This window comes from Cavia porcellus, unplaced genomic scaffold (assembly GCF_034190915.1).
Source record: "Cavia porcellus strain 051 isolate PalLab524CR breed Dunkin Hartley unplaced genomic scaffold, mCavPor4.1 scaffold_22, whole genome shotgun sequence".
Classification (NCBI taxonomy): Eukaryota; Metazoa; Chordata; class Mammalia; order Rodentia; family Caviidae; genus Cavia; species Cavia porcellus.
In genome coordinates, this window is record NW_026947505.1 from 29515287 (window position 1) to 29534465 (window position 19179).

Sequence of the window (19179 nt, forward strand, 5' to 3'; positions counted from 1 at the left end):
CTCCTATAAAACTATGGAAACCTTTGTACCTTAATTTTATGTCCCCAACGCCTACCACACTTTTCTGATTAAAAATGGAGCATACAATAAATGCTGGCTAAACCGAATCTCGTTTGTCATCTCCCGCCACTCTGTTTTGTTGAAGTACTTAGTAAGCTTAACATAAAATAAGCATTCAAAATACTTTTTATTAAAAAGACTGGTACCTGGGGACATAGCTCAGTGGCATGGTACCTGCAGGAGAAGCACGAGGTCCTGTGTTTGATTTCCAGTTCCCAAAACAAAACAAAACAGCAATCAAAAAGACTAAAAAGATTTGTATTCGATCCCCGGTACCGGGAAAAAAAAATAAAACACCTAAAAAGATTTGTAACTGCCTACAGAGGGAGGCTGCATGTCCTCACAAAAATCTAACACCATCATCCCTCCCGTTTAGTTAATCTGACAATGTCAGAAGATACCACACAGCACAGTAAGAAGAAAACAATGACCTAAGTAAGTGTATTACAATCTATAATTTTCAAGGTTAAAAAGCAAGATAATTAAGATTAAAAGGAAAATGCATTGCCATTTATATAATCCATGTACTCTACTAGCTATTCATGAAGAAGCAATCTGCTTTAAAGCAAATCACTTTTTTAACTTAAGCAATTAATGCTTCAACTTTTCCAGTGTAGGTGTATATACAAAGAGAATCTTAAAACATATCTGAGAACATTTTGAACTACTTAACTTTTTTCATTAAAATCAACCACTTCCTTTCAAAATACCCACATAATTTTAGGCAGAAAGCCAATTAACTCTAAAGTTATCTGTACAAGTACAAAACTCATCTAACTGTTTGAATAAAAATAATAATTTTACTTGTGAAAATTTTTCAAAGATGATGTATTTTAAAGAACCAAAAAAGAAAAAAACTACAGTTAAATGTGCCTGTTAACATACAAAAAAAAAGATTAAATGAATTGTAACACATATTTCAGTACATTATTGAAAAGTTCAAATACATTTAAAATTATCCACATTTGATATTAATGTATAACAGGATTTCTGATATTCATAGAATTTATTTACAAGATAAGGATAAAAATCTCACAATACATCTGACGTGAGAAGGGACGGAGGGGGGCTGCATGTCCTCACAAAAATCTGACACCATCATCTCTCCCACTTAGTTAATCTGACAATGTCAGAAGATACCACGCAGCACAGTAAGAAAAAAACAATAATCTAATGGAAAAGTGTCTGTGGCTATGTTTTATTCTTGTTCTTTTTATTTTTAATTTCTTGACTCTAGGGAAATAACCTACCATGATAATTAGGGCCCGAGTAGAGTTATAAACATTATATTGTACATATATTCAAATCACAGAATAAGGTTATTCTGTGAAGGCTGCTAGACTGGCTAATATTATAAAAAATTGCTAGAAGAAAATAACTATTACCTCCTTATATAAACTTGCTATATTTGAATGGGAAACTGGTTGAAATTTAAAGGAAAAGTAAAATGATGCACAATAGATTCCCAACCAAGTACTGGCAAATAAGTATTACTTAAAGTAAACTATAAAAAGTAGAACCTCATTGGGCACAGCAGCATGGTGCCTACCTGGCAAGCACAAGGTCCTGAGTTCAATTCCCACTACAAAAAAAGAATCTCAAGAGAGACATGGTAGTGCATGTCTTTAATTCCAAAACTCTGGCTAGTTGAGGCACAAGAATCAAAAGTTCAAACCCAGTCTGGACAACTTATTAGCATGACCCTATTTCAAAAATAAAATACTAGAAAACAGCTGGGATGTACCTCAGTAGTGCAGTATCCATGGATTCTCCAGGAACATAAGAAAAAAAACCTTGCAGCACAGCTACATGATACAATAGTGAAGTATATTTTTCCAAAGTCTATAACACTTTTAAACACAATTCTCTTAATGATCTAATTAGTGTAAACATTGATCAGAAACATTTATTTCTAAGGCAATGGAAATACCCAAACTGCAAAAATGCTAAATTATATTCTTTTTTTTTTGTAGAACAACTATTTTTTCTCAATGCTCATTTTTCTTAATGGTGCTATTTTTCTAAAAGAACCTAAATTAAGTGTTAGAAAAATCTGGATTAGCAAGCATGAGAATGAAACCTTACTGCACACAATACTGTCTCCTATCAAAAACTAACTGGCTGATGAATTATAAAATTTTAATCATATTTAACATTTGCCTGTCAAGATTTTCCTTTAAAACTATGCTAAATGTATTTTAATTTAGTATGTTATTCTTTTTTTTTTTTGGTACCGGGGATCCAACTCACAACCTCACGCTTGCTAGGCAGGCGCTTATGCTGCTCAGCTAAATCCCCGGACTGTTATTCCATTTTCTAATTTTCTCCTCCCTTGGTAAGTTTAAGGTAGTAAGGAAAACAACATAAGAAAACTAAAAGATAATCAAGAATTTTACTCGTCAACTCATTCATACAAATGTATGATATAACAAAACCATATGACAACCCATTCAAAGGTTATTGTGAGGTCTTCACGTACATTAACAAATAAAGTAAAAAAGTAGTAACTAAATTTGTGAAAACCACATTAACATTATTTTAGAAATTAGAGTTCTAACATTACTATAAAAGGCTAATTTTTATATAAATAGTGAGTTCCTATTCAAAATTCAATCCCAGCACTCTGGGAGGCTGAGACAAGAGAATCACAAATTCAAACCCAGCCTGAACAAAACTCTATTCAAAAATTTAAAAACAATAAAAATAGGATGAAGATTTAGGAACTTAAGTGCAAAGGCCTAAAGTTCAATCTCTATTGTTGCAAAAAAAAAAGAAAGATTCTCTTAGTGAAAAATAAATTTTCTTCTTCATTGTTTTACAGTACCAAGTTGATATAGTTAGCGGACACATTATACCAAACTCCTAAATCTTCGGAACAAGGCTCACCATATTACAAGGCTCTGGTTTCACAATTGAAACATGTCATAGGGGGATAATCTAGTTAAAAACCCATTCTTCTCTTCTCCCAACATGAAAACAGCAAAGTTATAATATCAAAGCACAAACTGTGAAGAGCATCTCCCAAACAGAACATGGACCAAACTGGCCGGCCCAGGGGCTCACTGTGTTTGACTGCACAGGGCACAGCTCTTGGAGTCCAAGACACTTCTTTGAAGGACCCAACAAAAGAGGAAGCATTAATGAGAACATCAAGATGCTCAAGAAATGTGAGAAGACTGAGGAAGAATCTTGGAACCTATTCACAACATCCACAAGGACAAGGAAATTATAAAAGTCTTCAAAAGAGAATTTTTCTGTTAGTGTTTGTTTGTTTTACCTCAGCAAGAAAAATGTTGAGAAAACAATGCTGAAACATGACCCGTGGGCAAAGCAAGAGTTCAAGATGCCTCAGGCTCAACCACCACACTCCTTCCCACATTACTCTCCCAACAATGCTATCAAAATGTCATTCAAATACAAGAAACATTCCAATAGGCCAGGACATACAAGCTATAGAAAGAGATTCTAAGAATAACTCATAGTATGAAAATAATTTAAAAGCAAATGAGGAATACATACTATATGAACGAGAAAGGAAATAGTTTAAGATTATATCCCACACAGCTAAGAAACTATCCCTGAGAGAGGAGCTTAAAAGAAACAGGATGACAGCAAAGATGATTACAGGAGAGAGTCAAAAAGTAAGCCTGCAGAGTTCAGTACAAAGAAGACTGGAAAACTAGTACAGAAATAAAAGCCACCCTACAGACAGCAGAATCAGGTTGGATGGCAACATGCATTCACAGAAAACAGTACATAGTATCTACAGAGCTCTAATATATTACCTATGGATCTGTCACACAAAGAAGAGGACAAAATCTCTTTCAAACACTTAATAACTCTGGAAATATTTTGGACATCCATAATTTGGGAGTAAGAGGTAAGAAGATAGAACCAAGTCAAAGAGACAGAAGCCTAATTGTGAGATATAATTAATTTTAAAATAAGTACAATTTAAAACTAAGGAAATTTTAAGCACAGAACAAAATGAACATGCTATCTATACTGACAGTAAAAATGACTAGAAATCTCAGAAGACAAAGGGGGAGAAAAATATGTGTAAGAAAGCATGACTTTGAGTTCCATTTTAAAAATTAGGACACTTTGTTCTAAGAATTTTAATTCAGAGCCGGGCATGCTAGTGCATGACTATAAAACCAGCACTCTAGCAGGAGGATCACTGTGAGTTCGAAGCTCGCCTGGGCTACACAGTGAACTCAAGGCCTGAACTTGTGTCAAAAACAAAGTTGTAATTCAGTTAGTAGAGGTTTAAGTATATTACTAACATCTAAAGGTAAAAACTTGATTAGGAATTTAAAATACTAACAAAAATGACAAGAAACAGGAGGAAAAATACAAATGTAAATGTCTTTAATTTTCAGTAGGAGATCGGCATATATTTGCTAAAACTGTCACATTTTAAAAACTAAAGTGTTATTATCAAACATAAAATGATCAACAAACAGATCATATACCAAAATATGAAAATACAGAATATCACAAGCTTTTAAATGATACAAAGTATTATATTTATTTTATCAAATCCATAAATAAGGAAAACAACACCTATTAGAATCTAACAAACTAACAGTATACTCAAGTATGAGAAACACAGCTACTTGAAACAGTGAAAGCAAAAGAATGGGCAAAGACAATAGAAAAAGAAATAATTAATATTAAAGAAACTAAAGCAAAAAAACAGAAGTACAAAAAAAAGGGCTGGGGATTTAGCTCAGTGACCTAATCGCCTGTCTGGCAAGTGCAAGGTTGAGAGTTTGATCCGTGGTATCAAAAAAACAAAACAAAACAAAACCTACAAAAAAGAGGAATTTACATTAATGATAATTCAAATCAATATAAAAATCATGTATTTTTACGTAAATGATCGAGCAAAATTTGTAGCAAATAAGATGAATAAAAATGAAAGTGTGTCAACTTTAACTTATTTCTATCAGCCTATAACCAATCAAAGAAACAAGAAGAATACTGAATTCTCTATCAACTTATAAAGGAACAGAAATATATTTTGTATTCTGCAAACAAGAGAACTGTTAACAAGTGCCTACTGAACTATTGTAAGACTGCAGTGGGACAGACAGACCGGGACACACACACACACACACACACATAAACAAAAGGTCTCACTAAATTTCAGAAAGAAGGGTACAGAGCACATTCTATGATAACAATATAATGAAACCAGTAATCAAAACAAAATAACCAACCTGAAAATTTTTGAACTCTCAGAATCTTGGTTTAAGAGGCAACCAAAACGGAGTTATCCAGAAAATAACATTCTATAAGAACACAAAGCAGCAAATGCAGCGTGCATAGAAAAACAATGAATATACAGATACAAGAGAAATAGCAATAATGCACACTAATTTCAAGGAAGAAAGAAGAAATAAAATGAAGCACAAATCCAATCTAACAATTTATTTCCCAAATTACAAGGAGACCTCAGGTATATGTGGCAAAAGTTTAGTTTGTTAAACTAAGTGATAGCTACATGGGTGTTTCTTATATTTTCTGTATCTTTCCGTTTAAAATTTCATAAATTAAATTAGTTTTTATAAGAAAGAAAAATGCATTTAAGTTAAATAATCTACTTTGAAAATGAAAAGGTAACCAGATTAAGTCATAGAGACAAAAAAAAAGCAATGAATTAAAATGAGAACTAATTATTGATCTAAGAGCCAATCTGCCTGAAAAAAAAAAAAATACAAATTACAAGGCACTATTCAGCAGGAAAAAACTTGGTAGAGAGAAATGGGACACTGAAGGACAGAAAACAATATTAAAATCAGACAGGGAAATTAATCGTAGGTGGTGAAGAATCTAAGTGAACAAGACAATGTTTGATGGAATGTTCAACAAATACATTTGTTAGTCTCGATGGCTTGTATAAAATGGATGGTTTCCTAAAATAATTAAAACTATCAAAACTGGTCCTAATCAGAAATATGAATCATCATGATAAATATAATTTCAGTGCATTTAAATCATTCAAGGATGAAAACTTTCTAAATGTATGTACTATTAAAGCATGACAGAAAAGCCAAAACCCAATAAAAAGCAATGTATGTAATAAAACTATACACTTATTTCATGGAAAGATAAAATTATCTTAAAATTATACCAAATAAAATCTATCATATTAAGAATAATCTACCATGACAAGCCAGAGATGTCTCAACATTATAAAACTAGATCAATACTAGAAAATTTACTCAGATGACAATGGGATGTTTAATGTTATTTAAAGCTTTTGGTAACTATACAGCATTTTTCTGAAAAAAAAATCTCAATATTAAATATCCTAATAAAAATCACAGCTAGATTTTTTTCAGTGACTTGATTAGCTTTTTCTACTGCATAAATGGGAGAAAGCTATTTAAGATAACTCGGGGGGGGGGATGAAGTCTACAAATATTAAAATCTAACAAAAATAAAAAGCTAAAGTAAGCCAGGTTTGGTGATGCACTCCTTTAATCCCAGGATTCAAGAGGCTGAGGCAGGAGGATCACTGCAAGTTCGAGACAAGCCTGGGCAACAAACTGAGCTCAAGACCAGCCTGAACTGCATTAGCAAGACCCTATCTCAAAAAGACAAAAAACAAACAAACAAACAAAAACCTCAAGTAACACACACACAAAAAAACTTCTCAATAGAGTTCCATAATAGAGAAGAACTCAGTATATGTCACAGACGGCATTTCAAAAATAAAGGATGCATAGAACCGGGGATTTAGCTCAGTGACTCAAGGACTTGCCTGGTAAGCGCAAGGTCGTGAGTTCAATCCCTGGTACCAAAAATAAAAATAAAAATAAAGGATGTATAATTCAACAAAAGTTACAGTCATAAGTTCACCTTTCCATTAAAATGAAAGAAGGGGAGGAAATCAGGTTTCTATGATAGGCCTTTAATAACAGCTCGATCAAAAATACAACTGTAGAAAAATGAATCCATCAAAGGTACTAGAAGAAATAATGATTTTATATTTTAATTATCTTGTAATGAAGGAGACCTTTCAAACAAAAACCTATCAAAAATGTTGGACAAGTTTGAAAATATAAAAACAAATTATCTTCTCAAAAGTGATTTAAGAAGTAAACTTGGAATCAGAAATTCCATGCATGTAAGAATTATTACAAGGACTAATTTCTTTAGCGTAAACATGTGTATTAGTAGCTTTTGGTAACTATACAGTGTACATATGATAATATGTTAGAAGATACAAGTGCTGTGAAGAACACAGCAGGGTTACAAGAGGAAGAGCCAGGGGAGAGGAACTGCGATTTCACATCGGCTGGTGAGAACAGCAGTAGAATGGACGTACATAACATTCCCAACGTTGAAAGTCAAGTAATAACTGAACTGCAGTCTGAAGAATGGTCAGCTGGAGACAAAGGAAAAGGAAGAGATAAGTGCTGTAGTAACAGAAGCAGCTCAGGTAGGTGTGCTTGGGTGTGTTTGGGTACCAAGACAATACAAACAGAAATCATTTCATAAACTGGCTAAGGAAAGGGTTTCAAGAGGGAGACACAAAATTAGACCTGCACTTTAGTAAAGTGACTCAAGCTAGAGTGCATAAAGAATTTTAGATAGAAACTGAAAAATCAAGAAACCAATTAGATGTCTCTATAATTCTACCAAAAGTTAAACGCCTTCAAGAAAAAAAAGTAGTAAAAATGGAGAAGAGTGGGCCAGAAAAGTTCAGTAGATCCAGCAGATCCTCACTAATTCATGGATACCAAGTTTGTGAGTTTGCACACTGTATGAGTAACCCAAAATCACGATACAGCTCTCTGCAGTCACTTGCAGACATGCAGCGCAAGGACTAATGTGAATCACCAACACGCAAGTTCCCAGGTGGGATGAATAGGCAACACGCTACCTTCCTGTTTCAGCTCTCACACTGTCAACAAGCAGACTTTTCATGGTGTATTCAGTGTCATGTTTTCCTATTTTTGTGTTTTTTTGTTAGTAATTTTGCTGCTTATGATGGTTTGCAAGTACAGTATTAAAGTGTTACCTAGCGTTCCTGGGCACAAAGTGGTGGTGATGTTACTTAGAAATAAAAATGCATGCTGGATAAGGTACATAGGTACTACTGTCCATGAGATTCATGTTAATGAATCAATGATACGTAACAATACATATTAAATCATGTATCTTCATCTAGAGACATATATAAAACAAGACTATACAGTGATTGGTAGACAGAAATGTAACCAGAGGCTCACAGGAACCTAACCCTGTATTTCCTATAACAACGTTTCACTGTTTGAAATGACTTATAAAATATAACTACCCCAACCAGTAAGAATCAACTCTACCTGAATGCATATGTTTCTGTGCATACAAACAATGTATTTGTAAGGTAGAAATAACAGGAACAGCTATCAATTGCAAGTAGTAGGTAAAGGAAAAGGACTAACTATGCTTGGCTTCACATTCTGACAACTGAAGGATAATGACACTAATAATAAACATAAGGAGAGGAGGTAAATTTGCATGAGGACAAAGACATCAACTTTAGAGGGTAGTATTGTATATGTCAGGATGTGTTAAACATAATTACATGTTAATCTGACCACATCTACCCTCCTCTTTGAAGGAGGAATGTTGGTAATGTTGTTCATCTTGAATACCTTCTACATACAGTGCTCTCCTTATTTAGTCTCCTTTAAATCAGTGTAGTCTATCAATTCTTATACATTACCTATATAATAATGAATCGTGTTTCTATGGGAGTCCCACAAAATGTAAAATTAAAAAATAAAAATATTACTCTGTGCAAAGCAACAAATTGAAGAAATCCTGTACAACCAGATAGTTTTTAATTTGTTTGTAGAAACAAGGCAGTATCTTCAGCATAAATTATGAAAAGACCATTTTGAAAAACCATGTTTACAGAGAATTTGACTGGATAAATTGTTTTGTTTTCATACCTGACTTAAGAAAATCTTAGAATTATATTTCCTTTTACAGACAGGCAAGCAACTTTTACAAAAATTTATATACACAAATCTTTTACAACCTAAAAATTAAAATTACATAACTGCATAAACTGAGCCTTACACAAATTACGTATACAAATAGGAAAAAACTACTATAGAAATGAATATGATTCCTCTATCTAGTCAACACTGTCTTTATTTATATAAATAACAGAAAACAATAAACTATCAGACCAATTTTATAATCAAATATGTACTTCTGTGAACACAAAAATAAAAAGCTTGCTGATACAATTTTCACAATATACAATGATCATATTTGGAATCAGAGTCTATCAGAGACAAGGTAGAGAATCATAAGAACTCATTATTTTTCTCTCAACTGTATGTTTATCTTAAGTGCTTATTTTTACCTACAAAAAAAGTACCTCGCTAGTTTTATCTTCAGTGTGCTATCTGTATGGTCTCCCACAGGGTACTACAACTTAAAATACAAAATATTGAGAATAATTACCATTTCTATGGTAAGAAAAGAGGTGAAGTTCACAACGGGAAAATTTAGAGCTAAAGAAAGGAAATAGGTCAGAATCCAGTAACTAGGAAGGAAGGGGGGACAACAATAAAAGAAATGTCCTGTAAAGAAATGTAACCCTGGTTCATGGAAATTAATTTTAAGAAAAACCACATCCAGTCAACTAAAGACTAGAGTGCAACAAACCATCGACGGACATTAAATCATTTAAAGAACAAAAGAGTGAAGGGCAAAAAGATAATTTTAATGTCCTTTTTGTATCACTAAGAATATAATTATGATATTTCTATCCCTAAATATTAATGCACTTGATCATAATGTAGACAAAGTAGCTTTGCACCTCAAAATTGAGACTTTAACTAGAACAATAAACCAGAACAGTTAGCATACCTGAGCTCTCAAGACAGGAGCCAATCAACAGCAGGTGGTACAGAATATACACTCAATGCAATCACTGTCACAAAGAGTGCATCCATGAACTAAGAAGCATTTGTCTTTCTCCCAAGGGACAAGGGACAAGGGTAGAAGGAGGAAGGGTCTTCTTGGTTCCAGCCTATGACTCTCAAAAACTGACATTCCCTTAGTCAATGGGGCAAACTTTTGTCAGGTGCATGCCTGACAGGCCAGTAGCCAGCCAAGAAAAGGAAAACAGAAAGACTAAAGCCTTACTTAAATATTGTTGCTTTCTCTCTCTGTAGAATTTTTTCTCCACAGAAAGAACCTCGTAAGTGGCAGTTTCAATCATATTCAACCAACAAAGTGAGATCCAGATCATTGTACAAAATCTGCCTCATGGCTTTAAAAGCAATGTATTTTCCACTTGAAAATCAGTTATAAAAGAAGTAAAGGAACAACACCACTATTCACCTCTTGTGGGTTAAGATTTGTGGATTCATGTGTAAAGTGGACCACTTGTGTAAGACTTTATAGGGGGGAGGGTGGGAAGACCACAGGGAATTTTCATTGGTTACAAACTCTTATAATTCACTTCTGAACTGGAGAGTGCCTATACATAAATCTAGTTAATGAATCAAGTACCAGTACATAGTTCAAATTTACGAAATTCATTAAGATTCTAAAAAAACAAACTCAGCAGCTGAGGATAATTCAAATTTTAAAATCTATCATAAAATACAGTTTATAATTATTATAATTATCCAAGCATCTATCATATGGGAACTGAAATACATTTTTTAAAAAGATGGGTACTAGGAATGTACTTAGTGATAAAGAAGTTCACCCAGCATGTGTAAGGCCCTAGGTTCAAATCCTGACACTAAAAACAAAAATAAAAATAAAAAAGGCATCACAAGAAATCAAAAAGCATTTGGTCATGAACAATGAAGATATATGCATCTTAACTATTCCCACAAAAATAATGGCTATAAAAACATGATACAGCTACTCAAGAGGTAGAGGCAGGGTAATCACACTTTTCAAAGTCTAGAAGTTTAAATACGAAAAAAGAGTACAGCTCAGTAGTATAGCACTTGACCTAGCATGTGAGAGGTCCTGATTTCAATCCCCTGTACAAAAAAAAGAAAAGAAAATCATACAGAACTAAGATATTGGAATGTTATCTTTAAAAATAACAGAACAAAAAATAAAATGCAAAAAGTATCAAATATATAATGAAGCTGCTGCCAGAGAAAAGTATTGTCTTTACTGGAAAAAGACCAGTTATTTTATTTTCATTAAGAAATAACACTTTAAGCTAGGCATGCTAGTGCACACCTGTAATCCCAGCACTCGGGAGGTAAGGCCAGCCTGGACTATAAAGTGAGTTCAAGGCCAGCCTGAACTGTATCATGAAACCCTGTCTCAAAAAACAGACAAAAAAAAGAAATAATACTTTAAATATTACTGCATTGTTTCTGAAAAAAACTAATAAAATCTGCATTATTTTATGCCAAAGATCTTTAATCCTATTTAGTAATTTTTTTGAGATCTAGAAATTAAATTGGTCAGGTATTTTTAGCCTTAATTCCATTCTACTGATTTCTTTCTCAAGAAGTAGATGTCAGAATCGCCAATGGATCATCCAAAAAACACACTACCTCTAAGAGACTGATTCAAAAGGTCTGGAGCAAAGGTGTTTTAAAACTATCCCCCAACGATTCTGATTCAGGATCACTGCTGTAAAGGATGAATTAGATACTTATTCTAGGGATGGAAAGAGTCATTAATGAAACTTGGTCACTGTAGAGCACACAGTCATCATTAGCAAAAAAGGAAAATTTTGTATTTCATTATTTTTTGTAAAGAAAAAGAGAAAGGATAAAATCGTCTATTCAAAGAACATGCAGCCATACTTGAAAACACGTCCTGTATTTATTTTTAAAGTATATTTGTTTTTATGACAAATGGTTCTGAAAATGTATAAAAATAGTTTATGTATTAATCCAACTTCATATCTATATGGTCCCTTAAAAAAACTGTCAGTTTATTACCATCAAAAATGTATTTCAATTATAACACAGTACTCTCAAAAGTTAGGCATTTTAAGATTTTCTAATAGAAAAGTTTTAGTATTCACCTACAGAAAAATAAAGACATTGGAAAGTATATCAAGAACATTTTAAAATATAATTACATCTCAGCTTTGCTATGCCACATATTATAAGAAAAATCTACACACTATAATACTCTCAGATGGTGGCATTTTTAAGGGAAAAAAGCACAAAAATATTTTGTAGGAGAAAATGTCTCATAAAAACTCATAAACTTGAATGCCAAACAAAAATATCTGAGGCTCAACTTCACAATATCAAGTTGCCATATTTGTAAACATACACTCATTACGGGCTATCAATACATATAAAGCCAGTTTTTACTAAAAGAAGACAATAGTAAAAAATTTTCAGTGCAAAAATACATATTGACTTAAATTATTTTTCAACTAACTTAAGACAATTTTAATAAAAACCATGATTTGAATCCCATTATATAGTGATCCTACAAAGGCTTTAAATTAATTTAAAATAAAAAGCTCTACAATGATAACCAGGTTTTCCTTTTGTTACTATTCTCTAGTAAATGCTTTCTTTTGATTAGCTTTTACAATGTCATCAGGAGAGGCTGATTTGAAGTCAAATGGTGTTATTGCTACAAAAGGGCTCATTTCTTTGTCCTTTACATCTTGAACTTGTCTACTATACAGAAAAGTCTTATAAAGGTCAAGGGTGCGCCGCTTGCAGCTTTTCAGTGGGTAACGAAGACACAGTGTTGAAGCAAAAGCTGAAGGTCTAGCAGCAAGGGCCTTGGTCCAAGAGACAGAAAAAGGTGGTGTCCTAGTCAGGGAGCTTTTACTGCTTTTTTTGCTTTCTTTAAAAGAATTGAAATTCTTCCCTAACTTTGAACTTGGAACTTTAATTCCTGATGTTGGAGCAACCAATTGGTTGACTCTAGGCTTTGTAACAAAATCTGGAGTTTTTATTAGGACACTGAGATCAATATTTGAATCTATTCCAGAAGATCTCATTTCAGATAAACTGGACTCAAAGGGATCTTTCTTTATCTGAGCACTGTCTATATCGATGGTTTCTGCAATCAAATCAGAAAGGGACAAATTCTCAAGGTCTCTTGTGGGAGAAGCTTTATGAAATGCCAAAGATGACAGGGATCCTGTTAATTCTGATATTCCAGTAGAAGGCTGACAATGATTTGCTAACTGTGACAGGGGAAAAATTCCCAAACTTAGATCTGTAAAACTGGCAGAAGATTGATTACAAAGATCAGCTAAACCAAAGTACTGGCTTGGATCGTTTTCTTTGTGTTGCTGAACCAGTTCAATTAGGGATGGACTTTCACAGTGCGAAAACTGCAAACTGTCATTTTTAAAAACGTAGTTCTTGGCTCTTTGTTCAACTAAAGAAACATTTCCAACTTCAGTCCTTTTACTAAGGTTTAAATTATCAAGAGTTGTATTTTCCAATGAGTTAGGTAAGTGTAAAGGATTTTTTCCCAAGCTGTTTTGTGCTGGAATGCTTTGGAAATCAGATAAACTATTGTCTGTTACGCTCCCTTTTGCTAAAGACTTTAAATCTGATATTTCTTTGAAAACAAAATTGTCTTTGGAAACACATTCAGATGCATGAGGTCTTAACAATTCAGCATCCACATTCTTTGAAAGCACACTTTCCAAATTATCTGTGGATGACAGTCTCACTGATGGCTGACTTTCACAAGAATCTCTTGGTATATCATGAATTAGGTCAGCTAATGAAAACTCTTTTGGTAACTTACATAATTCTAGTTCCTTTTCACTTTTAGGTCTGTCAAGTGTCTTTTTCCTATGAAGTAAGTATTGACTTGGTGTAACTGAAGAAGTGTAAGATCCATCTTTTGCTACTGAGCTAGAAAAGTCAAAGGATTTGTTAATGCAATCCAAATGATTTTCTGATTGAGGATAAGAACACTGAGTATTATCAGCTAAAACTCCAGAGGAAGAAAATAAGACTCCTTACCTTACAAGAGCCATTAATTTTCAATGAGGAGGTTGACACACGCAGAAGACAGTCACAGCAACCAAAAGGAAATATGAAATAAGGCATTTAATTACTAAATGATTTCTTTTAGTTATGACATAAATAAATCATTGATCATTACCTAACATTAAATGAACATGCTAAAAAATCATAATAAAGGAATATTATCTTTCCTTAACAATCTAATATGACTTGCATACTTTGTTTACTACCATCATGAACGTGAATAGTACCAAGTCAGTGTTCTACTATTCACAAATTTAACATGAGGTTTTACCATGACAGTCACAAATATTTCTAATTCAAAACTTTAAAAAATAAAAAAAGGATCATTTTTTGCTGTATTTCAACACATTAAAAAAAAAGCATGAACCAAGCACAGTGGTGGATGCTTGTCATTCCCAGATACTCAGAAGACTGACAGAGGAAGATCGTAAGTTCAAATCCAGCATGGAAAACTTGGCAAGACCCTGTCTCAAAAATACAATTTTTAAAAGGCTGGAAATGTAACTCAGTGGTAGATAGTCTGCTTAGCATTTTTCAGGCCATAGGTTCAATCCCCAAGTAACAACTTGTAATTTATATTGTGACCTGGGTTACATTATTAATTTAGATGACATATTAACTTATTCCCATAATGGTCACTTAAAAGTACACACAGATTTGGGTTTCTCCCCTACAAAAAACTTTTATTTCCTGGTAATAGACTGTATGCAACTATATTATAGCAATATTCTAGACCACATGTTATAATAAATGTAATAAATATCCACCCAGTTAACAAATCATCATGCTCTAACCAACAGATATCATGCCAATTAATATAATGATACCTTTTCCCTTCTGACAACTATATTCAAAATATTACCTCAAATCCTACAAATTTAAAACTAAAGGTATAGAGAATACAACAGCAGTGTAATTATAATACTTATAATATTTAATGGATTTAAATAAAATGAACTATATGAGTAATACAAACAAAAGAATTTAACATTAAATGGCTAATTTCTATCTCATATATCATTAGAGTTTAAAAACTTATAAAGTTTTCTAAGATACTAATAGTGAGGGGGAAAAAAGTCTTGTTTTATACCATTTTACTTCCCTTATGTGCTATCAGTTATTCAAACAAGTAGTGAAATAACCAAAAAATAGTTTGTGACAGAGGGAACGAAACACAGTACTTAATTTAAAAATTCACAAACTAGAAAAATCAATTGGTAATAATCATGTTAATTGTAACATGCAAGATTTTAACAGCTCATGCAAATTAAAAATTTTTGTAACACTGAGCAAATTAAAACACCTCTTTAAGCATTAACTAATAAGTAAAATAACTGAAAGAGAACAAGTAAAGGCATACCTTTTGGTATCTTTCCTGTAGACATGACTCTCCCACTCTTGTCCTTCAAATTCTGCCCATTATCTCGTTCCAAAACAAATGACAAGGCCTTCTGCACATCAAACTTGTTCTTCATAACTGCTTCAATCAGTATTTCATCTGGCACAGCATCCCCCAGCACCTCTCGCATGTGATCAAGACAGGAATAGAGACGAGCTAGAACAAACAACAAAAGGTTAAAACTAGACTGAAAGGAGCCATGAAAGAACCTTCAATCTTCAAAACTGGTTGAAGGACTTAAAATTAATTTTTCTCCAGCAAAAATTATTTATACTCTTTTCACCTAAAATATCCCCTATCAGATGAAGAAGTCACTATAATAAATGTTCCTGTATGACACTAATATTTGGGGGAGAATATAAACTGTGTATCTTAATATATATTTTCAGTTCAAGATTATGATACATCACTCCTGAACAACCCTTAGACTTGAAAAAAGTATAAATGGTATACCCTATTGCGGGGATGGTAAAACTTTTAGAGAGCAAGAATCCAAACTGCAACCAAAAATTTACTTTTTTACCCGAACTATTAAAACTGAAATTAAACCTGAACACTGAAGTTTTTGCTTAGGAAAAAAAACAACTCATAGAAAAAACACGTAACACATGTGTCATAATTTCGCCACTACTACCCTAGTATATCTACTTTCACGGACAAGGAGGGTGACAGTATATGCACTGACCACTTTTCACCTGCATAGAAAGGAAGTCAATGTGAGACTATTTCTAACTTGCTACTGAACACAGTTGGTCACTAAGTCTGTTTCTTACATTTCAAAAATTCTTTAAATTTTCCTTAACACTAACTTAAGTTTTCTCCAGACAAGTAAAGTCATTCTTAATGACTATTTAAAAACAAGAAAGACATAAAAATAAGGACTCCAGTAAATTAAGAGAATGAACACTTATTTTTAAAATAAGAAATTGAGGGGCTGGGAATGGTCAGCAGTAGAGCATCTACATCCATGAAGCAGTCATGAAGCTGAGTTCAACCTCCAGCCCCGCAAAATAAAACAATAAAAATAAATTTAAATACTACATATCTCCACACCATACACAACACACATATACACACTCCACACATACACAACAAACCTTTTGTATTTTGTTTACTTCACAATCACTCTACAAGCTAGACATATCAGGTGAATTCTAATTTGTAAAGATAAGAAGGGGAGAATTAGAATATTACTAAGTTAACAACACTCAAACATGACTGAGATCTTTGAACTCCCTATTCCATAAAACCAATCCACAATGCAGTTTACATTGTATTTCACAATGCTTACATGCTGTACAAGAAATCTACTAGTGATAACTTTTCTTCTTTTAAAAAGAATATTTGATACTTTGCTCCACTTTTTAATTATTTAAAATAAATGCCTCAAGATCCAGGTACATATTATAATGGCATATTATAATCCTAGCACTTGGGAGGCTGACACAGGAGGATCATGATAGTTGAGGCCAGCCTCGACTGTATCTCAAAAATAAACAAACAAACAAACCAAAAAAAAACAACAAAAAAAAAACACCACACAAGTTTATCAAATAGTTGGGCAATTCTGTTTTGCTTCAATGCAAGTTTTTAAAAAGCAAGTATATTGAGGAAATACTACCTATTTGATAAAAACATGAATATTGAAACTGGAACAGAATGCTTGGCACAGCTAGCATCAGAATTTTTAGTTAATTATACTATATTCTACACATACACAAAGAGGCAGTGGACTAAGGAGGTGAAAAGTAGAAATTACAGTGACAGACTGGCTTAGTTCACATCCTAAATACCACTTACTAGCTGGTGCAACTCAGCCAAATTCTTTTCTGTCTCATTTTCCTCCCCTGTAAAATGAGAATAGTAACTATCCCACCTCATAAGGTTGTTATAAATATCTTAAAGCACTATGAACAGCACCCTAGAACAAAACATGGACAACGTTTATTAAAAGGGAGCCATAATCATTGCATAGTCACCACATAATTACTTACGTAAGTTTGGCTGAGAGATTAACTTCCCTCTCAAATATGACTGAATTTCATTACTTATTCATTCACTACTTATTTATTATCCACTGAGACAAATGCAACAGCAAAAGTACAAAGCTTCTACTCCACTCCTATCCTCTCATTCCAGAACAGTAACACAACACTTTAAAAATTCAGTTAAATACTACTCAGAATTTTACAGAATACCTCCATTACAAACTTTATTAGATTTACAAATGTAATTGCAGAGTTGATAAAGAATTCTGGCTATCTCTGTTGTCTCTCTTTCTGCTTTCTAATTTTGTATATTTATGCTTTCCATTTTTTCTTGATTTAACAACTGGTATAAGTTCACTAACATATTCAAAAATCAGCTCACAGGTTTCTACATTTCTTCTGTTTTCAAATTAATAATAAATTTTCAATTTGAAAGCATTTATAGAAAAAGTCACATTTAGAGTAAGAGGAAATCAGCTCAACAGATAGGGCCCTGGGACCCTAGAGGCCAGGGATTTAGCTCAGCGGCATAAGAGCCTCCCTGGCAAGTGCTAGGTCATGAGTTTGATCCCCGGTAACAACAAAAACAAAAAAACCCCTAATTTATTGGGCCTTTTCAGTTCTGCTATCCATCCACAGCTTGAATACCATTGGAACAATATTACATTTGGAACTTTCTTATAAAAGAAAGCCAAAATACAAGTTGAAAATAAGCAAACTTAACCACTGTCACTACCATTTACAAGTTTTATATTAAAAGTTAATTTGCACAGAAGTAAGCAATTAAGATACTTGTCACTTTGGTCTTCCACTGTTTTTTTTAAAGCCTTTTGGTACTTAACTTCTTTACAAATAGTCATTTCTGTAATCTATCAGGAGTTCCACATAGCACCTATGGAAAAAAATTTCTAGGAAGGTTTTACAACAAATCACTTGTGTTTTTTTCCTAAGGAAAAGATGACAGAATGGAATAGCTCAATCAAAAATTTCATGCTGAACAATATCCATACAACCAACTTTGCAATCACACAGCTAAATACAATACTCATAAAATACATTCAATTCAATGTAAATTTTCTTTAAAGATAAAAGATATTTGTATTACTATGAACAATCACAATAAAATTCACGAAGTATTATATTTATTATTTTGTAGTAAACAACATAAATATATAGTTTTTTACTATACCTTGATCAAGTCCACTTAGCTGTTGGTCTGAAACAGAATTAGCAGAATCTTTCAAATCATCATAACACTCTTCTACAGGCTCAACAACTGAAGGTTTGTCACGCTGTGAATAAATAAACTGAGCAGCTAGAAAATAAAATGATTGAAGAATGTTGTAGTATAACTGTTTCCCATTAATCTCTAATATAAGTTAATTAAAAATTTAAGATTCTGATCTACCATTCACAACCAGTGACTAACACTTCATAACAATGGATAAAAACAAAAATAAGCTAGCACAAAACGTAGCCAAAATATTATTCAAATGCCCTTACACATTCTACTTTTTAGTATTTTATGATTTCCATTCTTTCCCCCAACATACAAGACAATTTCACTAAATTTTTCTTTCTCCCTTCTTGTATAAGGAGTTACTACCAGGCTAAGTATTATAATTCATCATGATTAAATAGCAAATAAAAACTTTTATCTCATAAATTCTCTAAGAGGATCGCTTTTTTCAGGTAAAATCTTAAGAGGTGTATCATATGATCAAAGGACATCTTAGCATTAATA

The 19179-nt window shown here is 32.9% G+C and overlaps 1 protein-coding gene across 3 annotated transcripts in view; it reads right to left on the reverse strand.

Moving 5' to 3' along the window:
* Hbs1l (HBS1 like translational GTPase) overlaps positions 1 to 19179 on the reverse strand; it is a 74475-nt gene that overhangs the window by 45502 nt on the left and 9794 nt on the right. Inside the window, exons 3-5 of one of the 3 annotated variants that reach the window (XM_003468452.5) lie at positions 18625 to 18750; positions 15409 to 15603; positions 11864 to 14016 (exon numbers count right to left, since the gene is read on the reverse strand). In XM_003468452.5, coding sequence (XP_003468500.1) covers positions 12578 to 14016; positions 15409 to 15603; positions 18625 to 18750 — 1760 coding nt within the window. In that variant the 3' untranslated portion in view covers positions 11864 to 12577. Of the gene's footprint in view, positions 1 to 11863; positions 14017 to 15408; positions 15604 to 18624; positions 18751 to 19179 lie in introns of those variants that run through there. The other 2 variants (XM_063232974.1, XM_063232975.1) reach the window with 2 other exon arrangements.